The sequence below is a fragment of the Culex pipiens genome, chromosome 3 (assembly GCF_016801865.2).
Source record: "Culex pipiens pallens isolate TS chromosome 3, TS_CPP_V2, whole genome shotgun sequence".
NCBI lineage: Eukaryota > Metazoa > Arthropoda > Insecta > Diptera > Culicidae > Culex > Culex pipiens.
Window position 1 is genome coordinate 96592947 of NC_068939.1, and position 26216 is coordinate 96619162.

At 39.3% G+C, this 26216-nt stretch overlaps 1 protein-coding gene across 2 annotated transcripts in view; it reads right to left on the bottom strand.

The window, feature by feature from the left end:
• Positions 1-2390: 2390 nt before the first annotated feature.
• Positions 2391-26216, bottom strand: part of LOC120417450 (LIM homeobox transcription factor 1-beta) — a 30133-nt gene continuing 6307 nt past the window's right edge. Inside the window, exons 1-4 of one of the 2 annotated variants that reach the window (XM_039579499.2) lie at positions 25224-25479; positions 5455-5659; positions 2818-3518; positions 2391-2750 (exon numbers count right to left, since the gene is read on the bottom strand). In XM_039579499.2, the coding sequence (XP_039435433.1) occupies positions 2461-2750; positions 2818-3518; positions 5455-5659; positions 25224-25449 (1422 nt within the window). In that variant the 5' untranslated portion in view covers positions 25450-25479 and the 3' untranslated portion in view covers positions 2391-2460. Of the gene's footprint in view, positions 2751-2817; positions 3519-5454; positions 5660-25223; positions 25480-26216 lie in introns of those variants that run through there. The other variant, XM_039579501.2, reaches the window with a different exon arrangement.

Here is a 26216-nt window from a genome sequence, read left to right on the forward strand (position 1 = left end):
AAGTATGGCCCGCGGGCCAGATTTTTTGTGGCCCGCGGACCCATTTTGAATGATCATGTAGAATGACCCTTTGGTTTAGTGGACATTTTTAGTTTTAGTTGAATAATATGAAACCAATGATTTATCCATACTTTGTTCCTGAATATACGAAACAGATAATTTGTAGAAAAATCTAACTTATTGAAACACACCTGATTGAAGACAGTAAATTTTATCAACAACTTCTTCAAACATTTGTGGAAATGACAATGAGTAATGAAACGTTTTTTACTTAAGTGAAAAACTGTAAAGGCAGCAAAAATATTGGTGTTCCATAGGTATTAATTGAAAAGTCATGACGCAACATTTTTATAGGGAAACGCAAATGTCTTCAGTGTCAACCTCATCTGATCTGTTGGTTGAGGCATACAAATTGCAATATTTATGTTTTTTTGTATCTTTTATTTAAAAAATTAACCAATTGAATGATACTGTTGGAAATATTCATTTTTTTTGCTCTCTAATATTGACAAAAATGTCCAACAAATACCTACAATTTAATTTGTTTTTATAGTTTATATAACTTTATATTTTATTAAATACACATTTTTTAACATTTGGCCCGCAAGCTTATGTGAGCTTTAAATTTGGCCCGCCACTCAAAAACTTTGAGCACCCCTGATTTAGGGTCCCTACTGGACACGGGGAAAAGGGACCATTCATAAACCACGTGGACACTTTTTTGAAAATCTCAATCTGAATTGGTTACTTATTACCAGTGATGTATTAACTAAAAATACTAAAACTCAAGATGTATTATGAACCAAAATGTTACTTGTCCTTTATCGAATAGGTTGAAAAACTAACGATTGAAGAATAAACAAAGGAATCAATGAGCAGCTCAAACCTTCATCATCCTTCGCCGCGACAGAAGCAGTCGTCCTTAATCCGGCGGCCGTGTCCGCTAAAGAAAATGCTGACGTGTCCCCGGGATCTCCGGTGTCCATTCCGGCTGGCCTCGGCAATGACGTTGTAGCCGTGTCCGACGATGCTGGATGTGCGTCCACGGGATCCTCGGTGTCCAATCCGGCTGGCCTTGGGGATGACGATGGCACTTGCCGTGTGCTTGTGACGAATTGCATGGACTAGACAGTCGATATGTGTGTAGAACGTGTGGATGTTTGTTCAGCACATACAAACTCCTGCTGAACCATCGTCCAACTATCCATGCAAATCCTGAATGAAAATACAAATGCCAAAACTGCAAAACGTGGTTTTGTTCATCTAAGGCCATGAAGGCACACACACACACACTGGGTTTCAAGTGCAGCGTGTGCGGCAAGCATTTTGCAGACAGAAGATCGAGGAACCGCCACCAAGCCGAGCACGCTGGACCAAAATTTGAGTGCCAACACTGCGGAAAAAATTCAAGCAAAAAAATTATATGTACACTCACAGCAAGCTTTGTAAAGGAAACACAGTTTAAAAAGCAGACGTCCCGACTTGGGATGGAGAAGCGAAGAGGTCTTCTTATTCATTTTTATTTTCTTGTTGTTGTTTTTGATAATTTGATAATTTTCCTCTTATTTAGAATTCCTGCCAAACAACATCGCGCTTTCTTGACAACGCAAATTTTCTTGCCACACAACTTCAAAACAGTGATCATGTCGACAAATTAGGTTTTACGCCGACTCGATTTTTAGGTTAGAAATTTGACAGTTCGGCTGCACTGTTTACATTTTTTGCACGTGTGTCTAAGTAAAAATGTGTGTGCGTGTGCGCTCGTGACGTCACGCTGTAAAACCTAATAGCGTACAGGCGCCCAGGTGTAACCCACACAATACCAAAAACATAATTCTTATATAAAATGCTTTGTACAGAACAAATTGGTTGAAAATAAGATTCACAGCATTTTTTAAGGATTTAGCCGTTTGGGAGCTTTGCAGTTATTTTAACAATTTGGATCCGGTCACAGGAGTCAAGGTCACAGGAATTTCGAAGAATATTGTCTTAACTAGCTGTTGTTTATTTGAATTTTTATTTTATCTAAATATTTTTAAATTGCTTTTCAATTTTTCATCCGTACTGCATTGCACGACATGTTTCTGCGTTACTTTGCATCCTGTGTTGCAACGTAACAATCGACTCCCAATGCGACAATAATTAATTACTTTAATTAATTTATCTTCATACAAACACATTTCACCGTGCTCTTTATTTTATGTACACAGAACGTAGAACGTAGAAAATAAGTTACAATATTTACAGCTCAACAGGGAAGGAAAGATTTATCGTCGCTCCACAAATAAAATCATGAAATTGATTTATTTTTGATCCAACTAAACACCGTACTGCACATGCATTTATTTATTGCTATTGACTAGTATGAGTGAGCACGTTTTTTTTGTTCAGTTGCAACTAGCTGAAGGGCGTAAATCTCCGTGACCCAGCCGGATTGGATCGTACGCCATCCTGGTTCGATCACTGCTCGATCATCGACGCATTAAAGTACGAGTTTTGCATCAGATACAGCTTATCGATGTGGGTTATGCTAGTTCCGGACAGCAGTCCGTTGATGTTGTTGTTGTTGTGATTTACTAAGCTGTTGTTGTTGGCACTGGCGTTGCTATTGCTGCTGTTGTTGAGGGTGGTCTGCAGGTCCAGGTTCTGCAGCGACATGGTGTCCGAGGTGGCTTCGTCCAAATTGTCGAAGCTTTCGTCCAGCGAGATGTCGCTGCTGCACATGCTTGCGTCGGAGTTTTCGGCGAAATCTGGAATTTGGGAGAGAAAGACGTTATAGTTTTTTAAACTTCAAAAGCTTAAATGATTCGGACTTACCAGGAGAGTAGGGCAGATTGGGGTTCAGCGGTTGTCCCGACGATCCGTACGACCCTTCGACGCTCAGGTAGTGACCGTGGTCACTGCTAGGCGATTCCAGCTTGATTGACTTCTCATCCTTATCCGAGTGGTTCTTGTCCGCATCAGCGCTGCTGTTGTGGTTAGATTTGCTCTTTCGGGAGATTTTCTTCATTTTGGCGCGTTGATTTTGAAACCAAACCTGGACGACCCGCACCGAAAGACCGGTATCTTTTGCCAGTGCTTCCCGCACTTTCCGGCATGGTTTGGGTGACACGTCGAACGAAGCTTTGAACTGGCGCCGCTGGGCCGACGTTAGTATGGTGCGTGGCCTTTTGGGACCTCTGCGACCATCTCGCGACCGCAATCCGTCCTCCATCAGGTAGTCATCATCACCGTACAGGTGGTGCGAGTGAATCGGATGCAAACTGCTGTACATGTCCTTTTCGAGATCATGCTGGCAGATCAGCTTGCCGGACTTGAGCGAAAACGGTTCGCCCTTCTGCAGAGGCCTATTGCACGTGTAGCACAGGAAACAGTTCAGGTGGAACACGTGGTTTTTCGCGCGCATAACCATCTCGTTGGGCGCAATGCGTTCTCCGCAGCCGTAACATTCGCGGGATACTTTTGGCTGGTGCTGTTGGTTCTGCTGTTTCTGTTGCAGTTGAGAAAGGCCGTATATTCTGAAATGAACGAAAAAAAAATTTGAGTACAAGGTACGCGCTGGTTGGACCGGTTTTTTTTGGACTAGACTATCGCGGCGAACATCTATTGATGTTCTGGCAGGTATGCTTGGACGAGGCTTGTGGTTTGATTTTGGCTCGATAAGAAATGAGAAGCATTGCACTTTTGGACGGGAAACTAGCAAACTTGTTGGAGACGAAACTGACGAGTGCCAATTTTGTGATTGAAACCTTCAGTAATTCTTCGTAACATTGTTTTTTTTTTTCTTTTAAATGAAATAAAACTCACAAAAAAGTTCTAATTCAGTCCATGCAACTACATCATAATTCAAAATTCAAAAAGCTTTGTTAAATTTCAAATAATTAAATCAAAACTTTAACATTTTGATAAATTTGTTGATAACTCGAACTATCTCCAGATTTAAACTGTTTTACAATTTTAATGTTGATTCAAAAACTAATTACGGATTAAGATTCAATAAAAAAAAATTGTTCAATTATTCAATTATATGTGTTATTGTTTTCTTACGGAAAATTTAAGTTTAATTTTTTGGAACTTTTTGATAGGTATTTCAACATATTCAGAATCTTCGCATAATTTCACTTATGTTTGAAGTATTTTAGTGGTAAATTTGATTTTTTAAATTGCCATTTAGAAAAAATATTTTAAATTTAAAAGTGCTCCGAAAGACGTTTCGAAAAGCTACAAAAAAGTTTCTTTCAAATTTTACAAAAAAAAAAGCAAGAAAAAAATTAATAACAATAATAGTTTTAAACCATAGAAAAAAAATCAGGCTGAAAAAGACGCTGAAGCCACTTCGTATATTAAGTGTCCTGACTTCAATTGCCATGGCAATGGTAGACACGAATAATGGTCTCACGATTTAATAGAAACGCTTTATGAGCCCGTCCGCCAAAGGCGTGGTTAGAACCGCATAAAACTCACCATATAAACCAAGCAAAACAATGTAAATAGGCCAAAGCCGAAGTAGAAACAAACAGTCCCTCTTTTTCATTCCTATCGTAAATATCAACTGACGTGAGCAGGACAAACTGTTTACACTTCGGATTTGGCCTATCCAAATTGTTTTGCTTGAAAACATTCCCATTCGCGTAAACTACCAACGAAAGATTATGGTGTTTATTTTGCTCGTCTTTTTTTGGCTCACGGAAAAAAACGGTGGTTTTCCACCCATTTTCCTGGAGAGGGCGTGATGTGGTTTTCTTTGCCGTTTCTTGGAAAACTTCCAGAACGATGACGACGTGGCGATGCGTTTCGATGATAATCATAATCCTTGTTAGGGAAACTTTTTCATCTTGTTTTCTTGCAGAAGTTGGAGTTTTTTCTCCCGGGAAAAGTTACGTAGCGAAGATTTAAAGAGGTTGTGGTGGGTACTACACTGCCGTTCTACGCATAATTGTCCCATATTCAAAAAAGTGCAACTGAGAAAAACTCGATTGAAATTTTTCGACCGATTTCTGTGTTTCTACGCATAATTGTCCCGTGGGTTCCTGTTCGCCCTATGTGTCCCTAATCGCCCCAGTTAGCATTTTATCACCCTTATTTGTGATTCTCTTGCTATAAAAAAGGTAAACAAGACATAATGCTTAGTAAAACTAATGATTCCGTGTAGGAAAAAACTTGGTGGGACAATTATGCGTAGAAGTTTAACGATGGGACAAACAGAATTGGTGTTGTTTTTAATGAGTTTCCGAACAAAGTACCAGATTTTATGTGTTTTCCTTAAAGTACACATCAAACTAAACTTAAAAATGTCATAAAGTCAAAATCGTCCAAAACTGACATGGGACAATTATGCGTAGAACGGCAGTACACATGTATCATGATTAAGTTATTCCAGGAAGAAACTCGTCGGCGGAATATTGTTTGCCAGGGAAAATCACTTAATTCCATTAAATTGTGTGCGCAGCTTACCGGTAGTAATCGTCTTTGCAGTAGACTTTCGTGTTCTTGGTAAAGCAGGAATGGTTGAGCTGGATGTTGCAGATGCAGCAGAGCAGACACTGCTCGTGCCAGTACTGGTCGGGGGAAATCTTCATAAAGTAGCGGTCTTTGATTTTTTGGCCACACCCTTCGCAGATTTCCTGCATCTTTTCGCATTTGATGGTTCCGACGATGTCTGCAAGAGATAGAGAGACAAAACGTAATTGATTAATAACATCGTATAACGGTGGTACGTGTACCTGAGAAATGAATTTTGCCTGAGTAATCAATCCTCTGAAAATTTAAGGCATATTGGAAAAGTTTAACCAGATTCAAAAGTATTTTACAGCGTTGATGACTTTTCATTAAAATTGGAAATATTCCTTTTTTTATTTTAAAATATTTGGTTTTTTCCATATGAAGGTTTTAAATAAATAAAATAAAAAAATAAATTATTCGCTCTACATTGCCTTGGTGTTCTCTATCATTAAAACATTCGTAAAAGTTAAGTTGAGTTTTAAGGAGAAAGATAACTAAAATTTCTTAATTTCAAACGTTATTTTCTGTTGCAGATCTGTTGCATTTAACAAAAACTAATTTGATTGAACTCATATTGTTTTAAAATTTCCCGTCCACTTTTACCTTCAGTAGTTTTTTTTTGCATTTTTTTTCAAATTCCGTTCTTTAACTTTGCATGGTTTCAACTTCTTAGCCTTAGCCTTAGTTCTTCAAGAAATATCCTTTGGCTATTGGTGTTTTTTGAATTTTTTTTTGAATTAAATATACTTTATTGAATCTTTCTTATAATAATTACATTTGGTTTACATAATAAGTGGTCAGCTGTGGCTCTTCAGCTTTAGTTTGCTTTTCGTGATTTAAACACTGTTCATTTTCTTAACTTTAAAAGTATATGATTTATCATTTTTGTAACACTAGGTACAACGAGGAAAAAAAAATTTAAGAAAACATAACCTAACTTAAAACTAACTTAATCTTAACATAAACTAAACCAATCCTTGAATCAAGGGGTATTCAGATATAGCACATTTTTCCCTGAATTTCAAACATTTTTCTTGAATCTTCTGATCCAACATTTTTACTTCTGCTAATTCATGAACCTCACTTGATCTTGTCCAGCCAGGAACATTCAAAACCATTTTAAGTACCTTGTTTTGGACTCGCTGGAGCTTCAATTTATGAGTTCTAGCGCAACACTCCCAAACAGGTACTGCATACTCAATAACGGGGTAAATTATTTGTTTGTAAACTGCTAGCTTATTTTTCAAAGATAGCTTTGATTTTCTGTTAATTAAAGGATACAAACACCTGATGAGAATGCTGCACTTGTTCAATATTTTATCTACATGCTGCCGAAACAATAGTTTCGAGTCAAGTATGAGACCTAAATAGACAACTTCCTTTGACCAGGGTATTGAAACATCATTCATTTTAATCAAAACATCATCCTTTGGGACAAATCGGGCCGATTTGGAAAGTGGAAAAATGATGGTTTGAGTTTTGGCTGCATTTATGCGAATTTTCCAGTCGCCAAAGTATTCGGAAAGAACGTCAAGACCCTTCTGAAGACGGCCAACTAAATATCTGGTTATTTTACCCTTATAAATAACGGTAGTGTCATCAGCAAAAAGTGACAACTCACCATTACCAGGAAGAGTAGGCAAATCAGATGTAAAAATATTGTACAGAAGTGGGCCAAGAATACTTCCTTGGGGAACCCCAGCATCAATGTTGAATAATCCAGAAGCAATCCCATTCAGAAAAACCCTGAACGATCTCTCCGAAAGATAGTGCTGGATAATTTTGATAAGATACATTGGAAAACCGTATAAATACAGTTTATGTATCAAACCATCATGCCAAACATTGTCAAAAGCCTTCTCAACATCCAACAAAGCCATAGCAGTTGATTTAGACTCAAGCTTGTTCTGCTTGATGATTTTAGTTACTCTCGTAAGCTGATGAGCAGTATTATGTCCCTTTCGGAAGCCAAACTGCTCATTCAAAATTATATTATTATCGTTGGTAAAATCCAAAAGCCTTGAATAGATGACCTTCTCAAAGAGTTTGGACAGACTACTCAAAAGACTAATGGGACGATAACTTGTTGGCGATGTTGGATCTTTTTGAGGCTTCAAAATTGGTATGACTTTGCCCAGTTTCCAATTGGTGGGGAAGTAACCAAGTTGCAAACATTTATTGAAAATATTGGCTAGATGTTGAAAGAACTGATCACTCTGTTTTTTCAACACTAGATTAAAAATGTTATCAAAGCCTGGAGCTTTCATATTTTTCATTTGTTTAACTGCAACTTTGACTTCCTCACCAGAAACATGGGAATCTGCAGGAAATTCAAAGGTAGAGTCATTGATTGTTGAAATACTATTGGCAACTGATGTTTCTTTACGGCTGGTCATGGAAGCGCCAAGATTATGTGAACTAACAAAATGAAGCCCAAGTGCATTTGCCTTTTCCTCAGATGTAATCAAGGGAGAATCCTCAACAATAAGAGGAGGAATAGGCTTTGGTTTGTTTTTAAGAACTTTTGAAAGTTTCCAAAATGGTTTTGAATAATTCCCAAGCTGGCTTACATGTTTTGAAAATTCTTGATTTCTGATATTGTCAAGTCGGTCTTGTATGATTTTGTTCAAATTGTTCACTGAAATCTTTTTGTCATAGTCCCCAGTCCGTTGATATTGTCTCCTATAAACATTCCTAAGTCTAATCAAGTGTTTAGTATCTACGTCAATATCAGTTACCTTAAAATTAACAGGAACCTCCCGAACGTTGGCAGCCTCTGCTTGGTTGATAGCCTGCTGGATCACCTCCAGCGAACGATCAATATCAGCAGAAGTTTCCGGGTGTTGATCATAGTCGATGTTGCTGTCTACCACTTGCTGAAACTGCTGCCAGTCAACGTTGTGGTAATCTTTCCGGGTTGGTTGCCGCTGCGGAGTAACGGAAGCTCCAACCTCCACAACCACCGGATAGTGATCAGAACTCAACTCTTCAAACACCTCAGGATGAGCCACGTTCTCAGCCATATTGGTAATGAAGAAGTCGATGATTGAGTGATTCCCAGACCGAGCCACCCTCGTTGGACGATCCGGACTCACAACGTTGTAGTATCCGTTTTGCAGATCGTTGTGCAGAATCACTCCGTTCCGATTCCTCCTGCTGTTGCCCCAAACTTCATGCTTCGCGTTGAGGTCACCAGCGATGATGTACTTTGCGCTCCGCCGTGTCAGCTTCTGGATATCGCTCTTCAGTTTTGCTGCTGAACCATCTCTGGAATTCACCTGACGTGGGCAGTATGCAGCAATGAAGAGTACTGGGCCAGCAGAAGTGGGAAGTTCCACTCCAACAGCCTCGATGATGTCCAGCTTGAAGTGTGGCAGCCGGCGTGGCTTGAGATCACGATGAACAGCGACAAGCACACCTCCTCCTCCAGAGGTGGTCCTGTCGAGCTGCGTTGCGATCTTGTAGTTTTGCAGATAAACTTTTTCACCGGGCTTCAGATGAGTTTCCGTGATGGCAGCTACGTCGATCTCCTTCTCGCGAAGAAAATCCACCAGCTCTAAGTTCTTCCTCCTAATGGAGCAAGCGTTCCAATTCAGCAGCTTGAGGGACCTACGATCCATACTGGATGACGAACGAGGTCAGCACTTCAATCTGCTGGGTCTTGGTTTTGCATCCACGCAGTGCAGCGGACATCTGTTGGAAAATATTGAGGAGTTCGGTTGAGGTGTAAAGATCATTACCATTTTCCTCAACTGCTGGTTCTTGGGTTGGTCTTGGCTCCTGGCTGAAGCCCGGTGGTGGCGGTCTCGGCTCCTGGCTGGAACCCGGCCGTGGATGATTCATCTCAGCTCTCTTCCTGGGATCCAACGGCAACGGTGCCAAGTTTGGGACCTGGCGTCGCGGTTGAAGAGGTGGAAAATTTTGCTCCACCAGGGCTGGAGGAGTTCTACGACGCTGAGGCTGATTCTTCGTCGATGCTTGCTGCCGAATTTTCACGAACTCAGCTCTCTTGGGGCACTTTTGGTCGGTTGACGAGTGCTCACCGTTGCAGTTGAGGCACTTCACCAGCGAATCTTGGATGCACTGGGATGTGATGTGCGCATCGGTACCACATTTGCCGCAACGACGCCTTAGGTGGCAGTTCTTACCTCCGTGCCCGAAACCCAGGCAGTTGAAGCATTGTGTGACGTCACGGTGCACTGGTCGGTATCGCTCCCACGACACGATAATGTTGAAAACCGCTCGGATTGCCTTCAGCTCAGGAAGCGTCGTCGATCCCTTAGCCAAATGCAGCAGGTAGAGCTGGTCACGGTACTTGATGTCTTTGTTGCGTCGGCTCATTTTGTGCACGGCCAACACATCCAGTTTCAAAACTTTTAGCTCGGCAGCTAATTCCTCCACTGGCATGTCGTACAGACCTCTGACGACGATTTTGTACGGCTTATCCATGGCGACATCATGGGTGAAGTACTCCGCCTCGTTTTCGGTCAAGTAATCCTTGACCAGTTGATAGTGCTGCCTGGATTGCACCAGCACCTTAAATCCGTCCTGACACAGACGAATGTTGCCTAGGACTTTCCCAGACTTGATGAGTTCAACCAGCCCCGCTCGAAAGTCGATCGTTGCTGTTGATTGCCGCACATAAAAAGGAGGCAGTTTCTCCTTTCGCTGTTTCACTTCATTCTCCTTTGCTTTCGCTACCTGGTCCTCGTCAGGCAGTCCAGCAAACTTGTTGTTCTTCAATAGCTGCTCCTCGTGCGACGAAGAGTTCTCCTCCTCCTCATCCATCGGTACAGTACCGTCGCTCTTTTTCGTCTTTTTGCTGTTCGATGTCACTTCCAAAAGCACCTTCCTTTTGGAAATTCCCGGTTTTTGGCCATCAGTTGAGGCCTCAACCTTCCTTTTGGAAATTCCCACTTTTTTGCCTGCTTGAGCCGCAGGTAGGGCAATATTGCCGGCGTTTTGCGCCGGGACGCGACGAGTCATGTTGATTCAGACAACCTTCACCAACGAATGCTCGGATAACAATGGCTATTGGTGTTTTCATTTATTTTCCTGGACACTTTTCTTTTTTTCATCGGTTTTTCACATTTTTGAAATAAAATTAAAAAGTTAACAACTTGCAACAAATTGCGTCACATAAAAACCTCTATTAACTTTGTTTGAGTTATACATTTACAGGCAGCATTTTCTTAAAAAAGTTCTATAAAGGACTGTTTTTCAAAACCAGATATCACTCCTAAAGTTTAATTCAGGTCCACATTACCTCCTTGCCCTGATATACAGGATTTCGTTTCAATAAAATTACAATTATAATTACAATTACAATTCTATTAGAAAAGTCTAAAAAAATTAACGTAATTTTTTTACCTTCATAAGTTTTTCCATGGTGCATTAAAAAAAAAACGAAGTTGACTTTATAGCTGTCGGCCACCATTGCTAGTACCAACCACTAGTGTCTTCCTTTTTATCTACAAGGACTTCGCCGCCCTGGGCTCCTAAGTGTATGAAAGTATGGCACGGAGCGACGGCGCCGAATACCCATATTTACACAAAGAATTTTAGAGCGCCCGCCGCGGGATTCGAACCGGCGACCTCTGGATTGTGAGTCCAGTGCGCGGTCCGATTGATCCACACGGGCGGGACATGGTGCATTATATTTATGATAATGTATGTATTTATCAAATATCTTGTGTAAAGTCACAGAATTGGAGTTTTTTTTTTTGGAAAATATTAAGTTTAAAATTATTTCTTTAAGGAAAAGCACTTCTGAAAAAAATCTTCTTAACACCGTCAGTGGGGGTGACTACGGATCAAAAAACGATACACTTCTCGTAATTTCTCAATAACAAAAACAATTTTAATATCATCGAAAATCTTTGAACGTCGAATTGTTCTTAGATAGTTTAATAACATTTTAACAAAATATGGTAAAATTTGATGAACTCTACCTTAAATGCCAATCGTTTGAAAATTGACCCAATCTCACCCTTTAGATTGGGTGCAAAAAACGTACCTCAACTTTAGACAGCTGCCAAAATGACAGGATTTGTTCCAGGAGCTAAGTCATCTTATGATGTCCAATACACAACCCTTTTAAGGTGAAGCCGTTGAAAAATGATCTGTATTGAATCCAATTTAACGAATTTCTGCACCAAAATGAATCAGCATGTGCCGGTTGGTGCCTTCTTGAAGCCACTGAAAGAATTTTTGATCTAAATCAATTGTACGTCAACATTTCGATAGCGGTGTGCTCTCTTATACTAACTGACATTTTGGTAGTTGCGAGAAAATAGATTTTTAAACTTTGAATTACTGTTTCTGGAAAACTATTCGACAAACAATTGTTCTAACAATTTTAAAGTATGCACCTGACATTACTTAAAGACATTGTGAAATATAAAAACTTTAGAAATGCTAGAAAAATTTTGGCAGGGAAAGTACGAAAAAAAATCATGCTTGCAATTGGCACAAGTGTGTTTTGGGAGGTAATTTGTATGAGTTAGCACAAACGTGCACAGGGCTTTGGTACAAAAGCGTGCAAAGTAATTTTATTGTTAAAATAGTTCAAATTAGTTGTTTCAATGTTATTTTTTCACGAGTTGGTTAATTTAAGCGTAAGAAAAACTATTTATATCAAAACTTTTTTCAAACACTTATTTTAGTTTGAATTTGGTAGGAAAATTAACCTTTTGGAAAAAATAGCATTTAAATCAAAATTTTTGCTTGAAAAAATTAGTGAAATTATATTTTTTTATGAATATAATGTAAAACCATCCATAATACATCAACTATGACGAATACTAGGTTGATGTATTCCTAAAAACATAAGAAAATTATGTTGTAAAAACTTTTAGCTCGTTTATTTTATTTCAATTATATCATACGACCTTTCAAAAACGAATGGTATCCAAGGCACAAACCGTTATTTAGATTTATGGTGAATTGCAGTTGGAACAAGTGTGTCTCATGCAATGGAATCGATGAATGTATTGAATAGAACAAATGTGCCTCAAACAAATTAAATACGTAATATTTTTAAGTATGGACGACCCATACAGTTGTGCCAAGTGTGCACATCAACTATGGGAGATGTTGTTACGTAGTTTTTTGCATGGACGACCCCTGCAGTTGAGCTAAGAGTGCACAACGACTTGAATAATATTAAATTGGACTTTTGGGTTGGGCTAAGTGGGTAATGGGTTGGGGAAAAATGTTGTTACGTCGTTTTTTTTTGCATGGACGACCCCTGCAGTTGAGCTAGAAGTGCACAACGACTTGAAGAATGTAAAAATTTGACTTTTAGGTTGGGCTAAGTGGGTAATGGGTTGGGGAAATTGTTGTTACGTCGTTTTTTTTTTCTTGGACGACCCCTGCAGTTGAGCTAAGAGTGCACAACGACTTGAAGAATGTTAAAATTTGCCTTTTAGGTTGGGCTAAGTGGGTAATGGGTTGGGGAAAAATGTTGTTACTTCGTTTTTTTTTGCACGGACGACCCCTGCAGTTGAGCTAGGAGTGCACAACGACTTGAAGAATGTTAAAATTTGACTTATGGGTTGGGTTAAGTGGGTAATAGGTTATGGAAAAATGTTGTTACGTCTTTTTTTTTGCATGGACGACCCCTGCAGTTGAGCTAGAAGTGCACAACGACTTGAAGAATGTTAAAATTTGACTTTTAGGTTGGGCTAAGTAGGTAATGGGTTTGGGAAAAAAAATTGTTACGTCGTTTTTTTTTTGCTTGGACGACCCCTGCAGTTGAGCTAGAAGTGCACAACGACTTGAAGAATGTTAAAATTTGCCTTTTAGGTTGGGCTAAGTGGGTAATGGGTTGGGGAAAAATGTTGTTACGTCGTTTTTTTTTGCATGGACGACCCCTGCAGTTGAGCTAGGAGTGCACAACGACTTGAAGAATGTTAAAATTTGACTTATGGGTTGGGTTAAGTGGGTAATGGGTTGGGGAAAAATGTTGTTACGTCTTTTTTTTTGCATGGACGACACCTGCAGTTGAGCTAGAAGTGCACAACGACTTGAAGAATGTTAAAATTTGACTTTTAAGTTGGGCTAAGTAGGTAATGGGTTTGGGAAAAAAAAATTGTTACGTCGTTTTTTTTGCTTGGACGACCCCTGCAGTTGAGCTAGGAGTGCACAACGACTTGAAGAATGTTAAAATTTGCCTTTTAGGTTGGGCTAAGTGGGTAATGGGTTGGGGAAAAATGTCGTTACGTCGTTTTTTTGCATGGACGACCCCTGCAGTTGAGCTAAGAGTGCACAACGACTTGAAGAATGTTAAAATTTGCCTTTTAGGTTGGGCTAAGTGGGTAATAGGTTGGGGAAAAATGTTGTTACGTCGTTTTTTTGCCTGGACGTCCCCTACAGTTGAGCTAAGAGTGCACAACGACTTGAAGAATGTTAAAATTTGCCTTTTAGGTTGGGCTAAGTGAGTAATGGGTTGGGGAAAAATGTTGTTACGTCGTTTTTTTGCATGGACGACCCCTGCAGTTGAGCTAGGAGTGCACAACGACTTGAAGAATGTTAAAATTTGCCTTTTAGGTTGGGCTAAGTAGGTAATGGGTTTGGGAAAATTGTTGTTACATTGCTTTTTTTTGCCTGGACGACCCCTTCTGTTGAGCTAAGAGTGCACAACGACTTGAAGAATATTAAATTGGATTTTGGGTTGGGCTAAGTGGGTCGTGAGTTTTTTTTTAATCTTTTTAAGTACTTTGTATAGGATGCACAACGACTTGATGAGCTTCATTGTGCAGGAAACATGTAAGCAAAGTTTCAGCTACGTAACAACATTTTACAAGTGGTTTCCAACCCAAAAGACCAAATTGAAAACATTCTTTAAGTCGTTGTCCACTCTCAGCTTAACTGCAGGGTTCGTTTATGCAAAAAAAATACTACGTACCGTTAGTGGGGGTGACACTGGGTCTGGGGGGTGAGATTGATTCAAAATATTTTTTTACGGATTTTACCATTTCTCAGGTGCGTCTCTATGACTCTAAATTCTGTAAAAATTGTATAATATGATATAGTAGCCCAACTCAAAAGTCCAATTTGAAACATTATTCATGTCGTTGTGCACGCTTAGCTCAACTGTAGGGGTCGTCCATGCAAAAAAACGACGTAACAACAATTTTCCCCAACTCATTGCCCACTTATCCCAACCCAAAAGTCCAATTTGAACCATTCTTCATGTCGTTGTGCACTCCTAGCTCACCTACAGGGGTCGTCCATGCAAAAAAAAACGACGTAACAACATTTTCCTCCAACCCATTACCCACTTAGCCCAACCCAAAAGTTCAATTTAATATTCTTCAAGTCGTTGTGCACTCCTAGCACAACTGCAGGGGTCGTCCATGAAAAAAAACGATGTAACAACATTTTTCCCCAACCCATTGCCCACTTATCCCAACCCAAAAGTCCAGTTTGAAACATTCTTCAAGTCGTTGTAAACTCTTAGCACAACTGAAGGGGTCGTCCATGAAAAAAAACGACGTAACAACATTTTTCCCCAACCCATTACTCACTTAGCCCAACCTAAAAGTCAAATTTGAACATTCTTCAAGTCGTTGTGCACTCTTAGCACAACTGTAGGGGTCGTCCATGAAAAAAAAAACGACGTAACAACATTTTTCCCCAACCCATTACCCACTTAGCCTAACCCAAAAGTCCAATTTGAAACATTCTTCAAATCGTTGTGCACTCTTAGCACAACTGTAGGGGTCGTCCATGAAAAAAACGACGTAAAAACATTTTTCCCCAACCCATTACGCACTTAGCCCAACCCAAAAGTCCAGTTTGAAACATTCTTCAAGTCGTTGTGCACTCCTAACACAACTGAAGGGGTCGTCCATGCAAAAAAAACGACGTAACAATAATTTTCCCCAACCCAATGCCCACTTAGCCCAACCCAAAAGTCCAGTTTGAAAAATTCTTCAAGTCGTTGTGCACTCTTAGCACAACTGAAGGGGTCGTCCATGAAAAAAAACGACGTAACAACATTTTTCCCCAACCCTTTGCCCACTTAGCCCAACCCAAAAGTCCAGTTTGAAACATTCTTCAAGTCGTTGTGCACTCTTAGCACAACTGAAGGGGTCGTCCATGCAAAAAAACGACGTAACAACATTTTTTCCCCAACCCATTACTCACTTAGCCCAACCTAAAAGTCAAATTTTAACATTCTTCAAGTCGTTGTGCACTCTTAGCACAACTGTAGGGGTCGTCCATGAAAACAAAACGACGTAACAAAATTTTTCCCCAACCCATTACCCACTTAGCCTAACCCAAAAGTCCAATTTGAAACATTCTTCAAATCGTTGTGCACTCTTAGCACAACTGTAGGGGTCGTCCATGCAAAAAAAACGACGTAACAATAATTTTCCCCAACCCAATGCCCACTTAGCCCAACCCAAAAGTCCAGTTTGAAACATTCTTCAAGTCGTTGTGCACTCCTAACACAACTGAAGGGGTCGTCCATGCAAAAAAAACGACGTAACAATAATTTTCCCCAACCCAATGCCCACTTAGCCCAACCCAAAAGTCCAGTTTGAAAAATTCTTCAAGTCGTTGTGCACTCTTAGCACAACTGAAGGGGTCGTCCATGAAAAAAAACGACGTAACAACATTTTTCCCCAACCCTTTGCCCACTTAGCCCAACCCAAAAGTCCAGTTTGAAACATTCTTCAAGTCGTTGTGCACTCTTAGCACAACTGAAGGGGTCGTCCATGCAAAAAAACGACGTAACAACATTTTTCCCCAACCCATTACTCACTTAGCCCAACCTAAAAGTCAAATTTTAACATTCTTCAAGTCGTTGTGCACTCTTAGCACAACTGTAGGGGTCGTCCATGAAAACAAAACGACGTAACAAAATTTTTCCCCAACCCATTACCCACTTAGCCTAACCCAAAAGTCCAATTTGAAACATTCTTCAAATCGTTGTGCACTCTTAGCACAACTGTAGGGGTCGTCCATGCAAAAAAAAACGACGTAACAATAATTTTTCCCAACCCAATGCCCACTTAGCCCAACCCAAAAGTCCAGTTTGAAACATTCTTCAAGTCGTTGTGCACTCCTAACACAACTGAAGGGGTCGTCCATGCAAAAAAAACGACGTAACAATAATTTTCCCCAACCCAATGCCCACTTAGCCCAACCCAAAAGTCCAGTTTGAAACATTCTTCAAGTCGTTGTGCACTCTTAGCACAACTGAAGGGGTCGTCCATGAAAAAAAACGACGTAACAACATTTTTCCCCAACCCTTTGCCCACTTAGCCCAACCCAAAAGTCCAGTTTGAAACATTCTTCAAGTCGTTGAGCACTCTTAGCACAACTGAAGGGGTCGTCCATGCAAAAAAACGACGTAACAACATTTTTCCCCAACCCATTACTCACTTAGCCCAACCTAAAAGTCAAATTTTAACATTCTTCAAGTCGTTGTGCACTCTTAGCACAACTGTAGGGGTCGTCCATGAAAACAAAACGACGTAACAACATTTTTCCCCAACCCATTACCCACTTAGCCTAACCCAAAAGTCCAATTTGAAACATTCTTCAAGTCGTTGTGCACTCCTAACACAACTGAAGGGGTCGTCCATGCAAAAAAAACGACGTAACAATAATTTTCCCCAACCCAATGCCCACTTAGCCCAACCCAAAAGTCCAGTTTGAAACATTCTTCAAGTCGTTGTGCACTCTTAGTACAACTGCAGGGGTCGTCCATGCAAAGAAAACTACGTAACAACATTTTAAACTAACCTACAGAACCTAAATACACTCATCCTAATCAATGGGTCGTCCAATAAAAAAAAACTACTCCACTAAACCATTTTAACACACTACACCTAACTGATAATTCCTTCTCGCTTCCAAATGTGCACACTTGTGCTATTTGCACGGGGATGCTTCGGCTGTCATCTGCATACAATGTCACTGAAGCCTAAAAAGTACCAAAGTTTTGGTGTCTAGTGTCAAAATTATGGGGAGTAACATGAAGAAAAGGGCGCAAAATCGAAAAGACGAAAATATTTTTTTAATTTATTTTGAGGAGAGATTTTAGCAATGTTTTTGCACAATATTTGAATATTTTTTAATGGTTTCAGTTCGAATAGACACAACACAACAAAATTAGTTTCTAAACATGAACTTTTATGTCTAAAAACAGCTGTTCATAGAAGGCTTTCTTGTCGAAAATTCTATAAGTTCAAACAACCCCTGAATTTCAGGAAGATTGGTGAGCTCCACAACGTCCCTAACAATGGGTTGTGCCTTGTTCGTGGACTCGCTCTTAAGGTTTCCCAACAACATGGTTGAGCTCACATATTGGTTTAACCGCCTCAAATTTTAGATTTAAATTAACATTATGATGATCTGTAAGTTCATTGGACAAATAAGAATTTGCGGAAGACATTTCAGAGGATTTGAAAAAGACACCTGCTGGGAAGCTTTGCCTGAGACCTGATGCTAAACATATATTGTTGTTGGCGGCATTTTTGGTTTATTTAATGAAAAGAATCATTTTGAGCAGCTACAGGATCATTTTCGAAAAAAAATTGAATAAAACTTATTGTATTTTGATTTGTGACCCTCTGAAATGTTATTCCCGAAACAGCGCCACCAAACATTTGGTGGCGGCTTCAGCAAGCTACGTCAGTATCACGGGCCTGGCTATTTGCCTTCCAAAATAGTGCTCCATAATATTGCTCAAACTAGTAAGGACACCTGGCAATTTACCATAATATTATAGTGTAATCGTATTTTTATGGATTTGCGTGTTTTCAAAAGGTCAAGCCATGATGAAAAATAAGAGAGCACATCCATGATGCGTTCGAAAATGTCAGTTAGTACAAATGGTTGCAAGGCGATATCTCCGCGTAGGAAACGAATTTTTCAGATCTGTTATAAGCGTTTTGTAGGGAATTTAATTAGCTAAAAGATGGCATCATTAACTCATTTTGGCCCAATTTTCAGTTAGAACATTAGAGCACACCGCTATCGATTTATATAATTTTGTGGAACAGTCATTGACGTCCTAGTCGGCAATCATTGATTAATGACGATTTGCATAACTTCGCAAGGAATGGGATAATCATTCATTACCAAAAAGTATCAGCACATGTAGGGCACTATTCTAAACAACTTGTAGAAGGAATTTTGTCAAAATATTGATAGGGACGCAAAATTTATATCTTTGAACGAAAAATCTTGGCAATGATGGAAGTCTTCACGTTAACAGAAAATCTAAAATCCGTAAAAAATTACTTTGACCCAATCTCACCCCCAGACCTAATGTCACCCCCACTTACGGTGTATAAAATTTCGATGAGAAAAAATTCACGGTCCATACAAAAAGTAAAAAATATCCAAAAACAATTCCTTCAAGTAAGTGGTTATTTAACGTCAAAAATAATAAATCGTTGCCTCAGTGCTCTCTTGTACGAAGCTTGCTAGTTTTTTTACCCTGTTAGAAAAAATATGATTAAAAAAATTCGGTAAATGAAATATTTAAATTAAGTGAAACATAGCAAAATAACAAAATCTGTAAAAAGCTTATCAACGAAATAAAAAAAAAACAGCAAAAAAGTCCAGTGAGCTTATCAGTCGTATATGTTTTCGCCACAGCGTTGAATGGTTGTTTTACCACATATTGTCCAATGTCGAACATGCGGTGGCACCTGTTAAACTTCCACGGAATACAAATGAGCAAGTGGGTGGGTTCAAAGGGGTGGGAAAGGCGAACGGTTGATTTTTTTTCCAAACACGTACAAACAATATGTTTTTGCGTTATGTTCAGGTCAATAGGAAAAACAAATGAGTATGTATTCGGGAAATTTGAACTGAGGTGCAAAATTTATAGATGTTTATGTTGGTTTTGAGCTTTGATTTGTCTAAGGCGATTCAAAACCAATACAAAAGATTCACTGTACATGGTGACCAAAAGTTTCATTTTCTTCAAAAGTCCTCTGATATGCAAATGAATCAGCAAGAAACACTATCCCTTCTGATCCAAAGCGCTTCCAGTGTGCAAGCTTCTCTGTTTAAATATTTAAACCGAAAACACTCTCATTTCCTTTGACAAAAGGTTCTCGCCCACAAGGAAACATAAACCAAGGAGAGCTCGCTCGCTAGCACGGAACCGGCGCCAATATCCCTTCCAAGCCAAATACAAACACGACCGAAGAGCGCACGGATCCTTGCCGTTGGGCGGAGCAATCTTGAATTTTAATCAGTTTGTCTTGCAAGCAATTCAAGAGTCGTCTCTCCGGGTGCAAGGAGAACATTTTAAACTTTAATCACTCCCCGTTTCGAGTGTCGTCTCTCGGCGTTGTTCAAACATCAGCTGAGTCGGTTGGGTGCTGGTGGCGGTTATGTTTTTTCGTGGATCTAATATCCGCCAGGACAAATGCAATCCAAAGAGATGCTTGAGTGACTAATGTAAGCGACCGACGGTATTGAGTTGCATATCGATTTTTCGACCTGTTTGAAGTTTCAGCACTTGAGCAAATGTTTCCACGAAAAAAAACTAGGTATTGATCCGCGTTATCTTTCATCTGAGGCACACCGCGTTCATATCTATTTGCCAACTTTATCACATGGTTGCAGCACGCGGGAATCCAAACAGATGATGATATCACAGACAAACAGACGTGACTCTCCATACAAATTATTTTTGAAATCCATCGTCCTTCATCAAATCACCAAATCACGGCGACGCCAGCGCTGCCTGGTGAGCTGATGCCGAAGCGCAGCCCAAACATACCAATACAAACCCATTACTGTCATGTGCCACGTCAGTGTATGCGTGAGACAATCAAGCCTAAACGATTGTAAACATTAACAGCTGATCAAAATAATGTTGTTGTTGCTACTCGATGAAAAGAATAAAAATCAACACCGAAGGCCGAAGATGACGGCGGGTTGGTTCCGTTTCCAATAGCAGAACCTTATGAGCCAAATCATGTGGCAGCAACGACAATGACGCACCACAACCGCAACGACAGAGACCAAATCACTGGTCCTCCCAGTTGCTACCAAGTTCTGTCGAAGATTTCTCCTCCACCGAAACCTCGAATCATCACACCTGACGCCATCATCAACATGAACACGGTCACGTCAAACAAAAAAAGCAAAAAGTGGCAAAGATTCCAAAAAAACGCTGCCGCAAAATTTACATCGAAATAGAACCACAGAAACTGAACTGGAAAAAGATTGAGTGGCGCAACATCGCCAAAAGGCTGACCATGGCAGTAGCAGCAATCTGAGCAGCAGTCCACGAAGGGTAAGCAGGTTGCTCCCAAGGAGATGACTCCACCACAGGATCCGGCTTCCTCCGCAGTAGCCGGCGCCTCAGCAGCAACCTCGACATCGGCAGGCAGTTGAGCAGGCCTACCTTGAGGCCTACCGGGTTAATTGTGGGACAAGAGGCTAAACAAAAACACGCATCACACACACTGAGAAAAGACGGGTGAGCTGTCACGACAGCAGCGCCATCAGCGCCGGGTGAGTGGATGCCGAAACAAAATTGCATTTGAAATAACCGTTTTAGGAGGACGATGGTTCGGCACTCGAGTGTCCCGTCTGTTTGTCTGTGATGATATGTTCGAAGATAACGCGGCTGAAAAGGGGAAATTAATTATGATTTATGGCCTTTTTCGATTGCGTTTATATCATATAGGGAAATTTGGCTTCTGTTCAGAGATTACTCAGCAACAGGTAAATTTCGTTACAAGGGAAGTTTGCTTATTGAAAATATTTCACTTTTATTTAGTTAAATTGCTACACTACAGAAATGTTTTTTTTTATTGTTTTGATATATTAATGCAATTGTTATATCACAAGTTCGAAATCTGATCGGCCCCAAAAACCAGGGGACAAAAGATATTTTTTCGAAATACTTCAAAATGTTAACAAAATTTTGAGTGCAATCAGCTCGAATCATTTTAAAATGCATTCCCCTGTGTTTATAAACATTTTTAACATGTTTATTAAGTTCGTTTAAAAATACTTTCCATTGTAGCGTATTTCCGACCGAGCCACGTAGCCTAGTGGTAACGCTCCCGCCTAGTAAGCGGTAGATCGGGGTTCAAATCCCGGCTCGGTCCAACACAACTGGTGATCGTTTCTCTTCTGGATTCAATTGCTTAGTAAAGGGAAGGTAGTGTATCGTCAAAAACTGGACCTTATCACGACAACTTAGGAAGGCGACCTATGGAATGTTAACGTTAACCTTAACATGTAAACATTAAGTTGGGAATTAAATTGCCATTGAATCCGCTTTGTTAATGCCGGCCCCGGTACTCTTCAAGGGTGTTCCCCTCAGGAACTGAGAAAATTTACTTTTACGTATTTCCGCACGCAGAAAAAAGTTTTGTAGAATCAGCCTGTACGAGGTTCGAATCAACAATTTTTTTGTTGAATATAATCAACGCCGATTTTGCGTTGAACAAACCTTGATTTTATCGGATCAACAAAAGTCTTTTGTTGTTTTGAAAAAGCTGCTTTGACGTTTAGCGTTGATTCAACAAAAATTATGATTTTTAAATCAACAAAACGTTTTGTTGAAGCAAATATGCTTATTTTTCTTCTGTACAGCACCGCAACAAGTTTTTTTTCACAAAATTTTGTTGTTTTGTTGTCAGAACTTATTTTTTTTAATTTTAAACTAATGATTGCAAACAAAGTGTACTATTATATAACGCATTCTCCAACAACTTTTTTATATAGAACTGTTGAAATTCTGGCTAAATTGTTTTGTTTCACATTTGTACTCATAATTATGGATAGGGGGTCATCCATAAACCACCTGGACAATTTGGGGGGGGGGGGGGGGGGTATGGCGTTAATCCACGCTCCATACAAAAAAAGAAAAAAAGAGCCTTTTTACGACTTATTGGAATGGTTATTCAATGACCCAATGAGGGGTAACAACATGTATTGCCATGATGGCATTTAGTTACAACTTTTAAAATTCGTTTCCAACCGATATCAATGTTCAAAATCATTAGCACATTCAGAAAAAAAAATAAAAATATGCAGTATTTTGTTCCCCAAAACCGGAGAACATCCAAATTTTTCACAAAAAAAAAAAAACATGAGCCATACTGCCGCTCTAATCGAGTCCGTCCCATATGTAAAAACAGCAAGCCGAGAAAAAAGCATTTCAATGTTGTCCCGCCCATAAGGCTACGTGTTAGAATTTCACGAAAAAGTGGATATTATACGGGTTTCTAGAACAAGGTACTAAATTTTATAGGTTTTTTCTGATAGTTTACATGATTTCGAACCAAACTGCATCATTACCTTAAAATTTACGAAATTACATATGGGACGGACAAAGTTGAATTATGCGAACATGGACAGTAAATACCTTAACAAAAAGTGAACTGGCAAGAATTTGATTGGAGAATGTCTTTGCAAAAAAATGAAAAAAATATAAATATTGAAAAAACAAGGCATAATTTCAGCATTTACATGGAAAAAGTGTTTTAAAATGCATTTAAAAAAATGCACACTAGAGTAGAGACAAAAACTTTAGATAAAATTTGTACCAGCCAAAATTTTAGCAACAAAAATACTAACATAAGAATTGTATGAAAAAGCAGAGCGACATGTGAAAATGCGTCGTTTAATTAACAGAAAGAATATTTTTGATTTCTGTTGTAAGCATCTTTTAGGTAACATCTTATGCAACTTCACATAGAGTTAAAATTTTTCAAATTGGTTAAAATTTATTTTTTCAAAACATTAAATAATGCCTCAAAACAGGTGATTCATGGAAGAAACATAAAAAAACACTAAACATAATTAACTATCTAAAGCAAAACTAGGCAACCAGCAGTTGTTTATTTAAATTTCCAGTCGCAGTTTACACCAAACTGGACATTCGCTTTTTAAAATTGCGATTGACAGGTGAGTAACATCGGCTCGCTTTGATCATTTTTTGAGAAAATTAAAATTTCCCAAGCCAGTTTGACAAGTCGCAATTGAGGTTTTGCAGCGCGACTGCGTTTCAAATGTAGGTGGCGCCAAAATGAGGTTACTTGCCTAAAGTCGTATGCCTTTCTGTCGATTAAAGAACAAAATCGCTTATTTCTCATGATTCCCTGCATCAATCATCATGAAACTGGTTGCAAAAGACGAGAAAAATTTTTTGCTTTAAAATAATGAACATCAACTTTTGGGCGCGCAAAAATTTGTGACCTTTTTCTTTAAAAAACATGTTTTGGAACACGAAAAAATGAGTTTCCCCGTATATATCAGTAAAATAAACAGTTATATAGTTGATAAAAGATGTGTTAACGTATATTCAACAATTTGTATTGATTTTTGACAGACTTTCTTGCCAAATAGTCCAAATTACTATCTTTTTCTAAATTTACAGTTTTCTCATAGAAAAATCAAACAAATATTGGAAAGTTATACACCAAATTGTTGGAAATAATTTTTCTCACCCGAATCCGGCATAAGTTTTATAAAAATGTTGATTAGGAAGGAAAAAACACATTTTTTCTAAAAATCATAGGTTTACGCTATTTGTTCATAGGTGGCGACACGCGTCTTTTAGCTTTGCTGCAAATTCTCTATAGCAATAGAGAATTTGCAGCAAAGCTAAAAGACGCGTGTCGCCACCTATGAACAAATAGCGTAAACCTATGATTTTTTGAAAAAATGAGTTTTTTCCTTCACAATCAACATTTTTATGAAACTTATGCCGGATTCGAATGAGAAAAATTATTTCCATCAATTTGGTGTACAACTTTCCAATATTTGTTTGATTTTTCTATGAGAAAACTGTAGATTTAGAAAAAGATAGTAATTTGGACTATTTGGCAAGAAAGTCTGTCAAAAAATAATACAAATTGTTGAATATACGTTAACACATCTGTTATCAACTATATAACTGTTTATTTCATTGATATATACGGGGAAACTCATTTTCTCGTGTTCCAAAACATGTTTTTTAAAGAAAAAGGTCACAAATTTTTGCGCGCCCAAAAGTTGATGTTCATTATTTTAAAGCAAAAAAATTTTCTCGTCTTTTGCAACCAGTTTCATGAAGATTGATGCAGGAAATCATGAGAAATAAGCGATTTTGTTCTTTAATCGACAGAAAAGCATACGACTTTAGGCAAGTAACCTCATTTTGGCGCCACCTACATTTGAAACGCAGTCGCGCTGCAAAACCTCAATTGCTTCGATTATTTTTGCGACGCATTTTTGTGTCTCGTATTATTTTCGATACAGTCCTTAGAATATAGAATTTATTTCAGCCACTGGCCTTATTGTCTCAATTCAAAATGTAGTTTGATTCGCCCTAGTTGATGGTACTTTTTATTCGATATGATTTTACACGTTTAACAAATCTGAATCGATCCTTAATATCAACGAAAATAAATCAAACTATCTTGTTGAAATGTTTAAAGTTATTTATTAATTGTCCCAAATCATTGACACTTAATCAAATCTAAATTTGAAAAATGCAAATGTTTCGCAAACATATAAAATTAATTTACATAACTCAGCTGTGATGCAATGCAGTGGTAAAAATAATATAAATTTATTACAGTAACCTTGTAACTAAACATCATACACCAACAACATAAATAATATACAAAACCCCATAAACGAGTATATAAAGTCCGTTGTCCATAAGTCCAAGTACGATTAAGTAGCACTTTTAAAGCACACTCACTACACTACACTCAGCACCCTTTCGTTACCTGTTCGCTCGTTGCTACCGTCTGCTGCCGGATTATCCCGCAGCAAATTAGTCTCCTCCGCCGACGTTGGCTGACCCTGTTGTTGTGGTTGCGGTATTCCTGTACTGAGGTTCAGGTTGTGGTAAAATTCCAACATTCTGGCGACACTTTTGGCTATCCTTTTGCGCTCCCCTGGCGGTTTCGACGACACGCTAATTAACACTTTTGCAACACTGGCTTCGACCATTTGCACATGATTACTGCCCCACTGCTCCGAGTTTTCAACCTCTCCATGTCGCAGTGCAAGTTTCCTGAGGAGTGGAAAAGATCCGTAATGTTTCCAGTGTTTAAGAAAGGTGCAAAACGGTCGGTCGAGAACTACAGAGGAATTACGTCGCTGTGCTCTGGTTCAAAACTTCTCGAGATCGTGGTCGGGGAAGTCATCATGTTTAACTGCCGACCGTTCATCAGTTCTGAGCAGCATGGATTTACACCTGGTCGCTCCGTCACTACTAATTTGATGGAATTTACCAATTTCTGCATTGAAAATCTGGCAGCTGGGCGTCAAGTGGATGCTGTCTACACCGACTTGAAAGCCGCATTCGATCGAATTGACCACGACATTGCCCTTCAAAAATTTGCAAAACTCGGTTTCTCTGCACGTCTTTGTCGCTGGCTTGAGTCTTATCTCAAAAATCGGATCATTCAGGTGAAAATTGGAACATCGCTGTCGATGGAGTTCTCCAACGGTTCAGGAGTGGCACAGGGTAGCAACCTCGGCCCGATTGTTTTCAACACTTTCTTCAACGACTCCAACTCTCTCTTCAACGACAACTGCAATCTCTCGTATGCTGATGACTTCAAGATCTTCCTCGCTATTGACAACTTACCTGATTGCTACAGACTGCAGTCCTGCCTAGACAAATTTGCCAACTGGTGTGCGTTGAATCGTTTGGAGCTGAGCGTCTCTAAATGCACTACGATATCGTTTCATCGCAAGACCAGCCGGGAGGT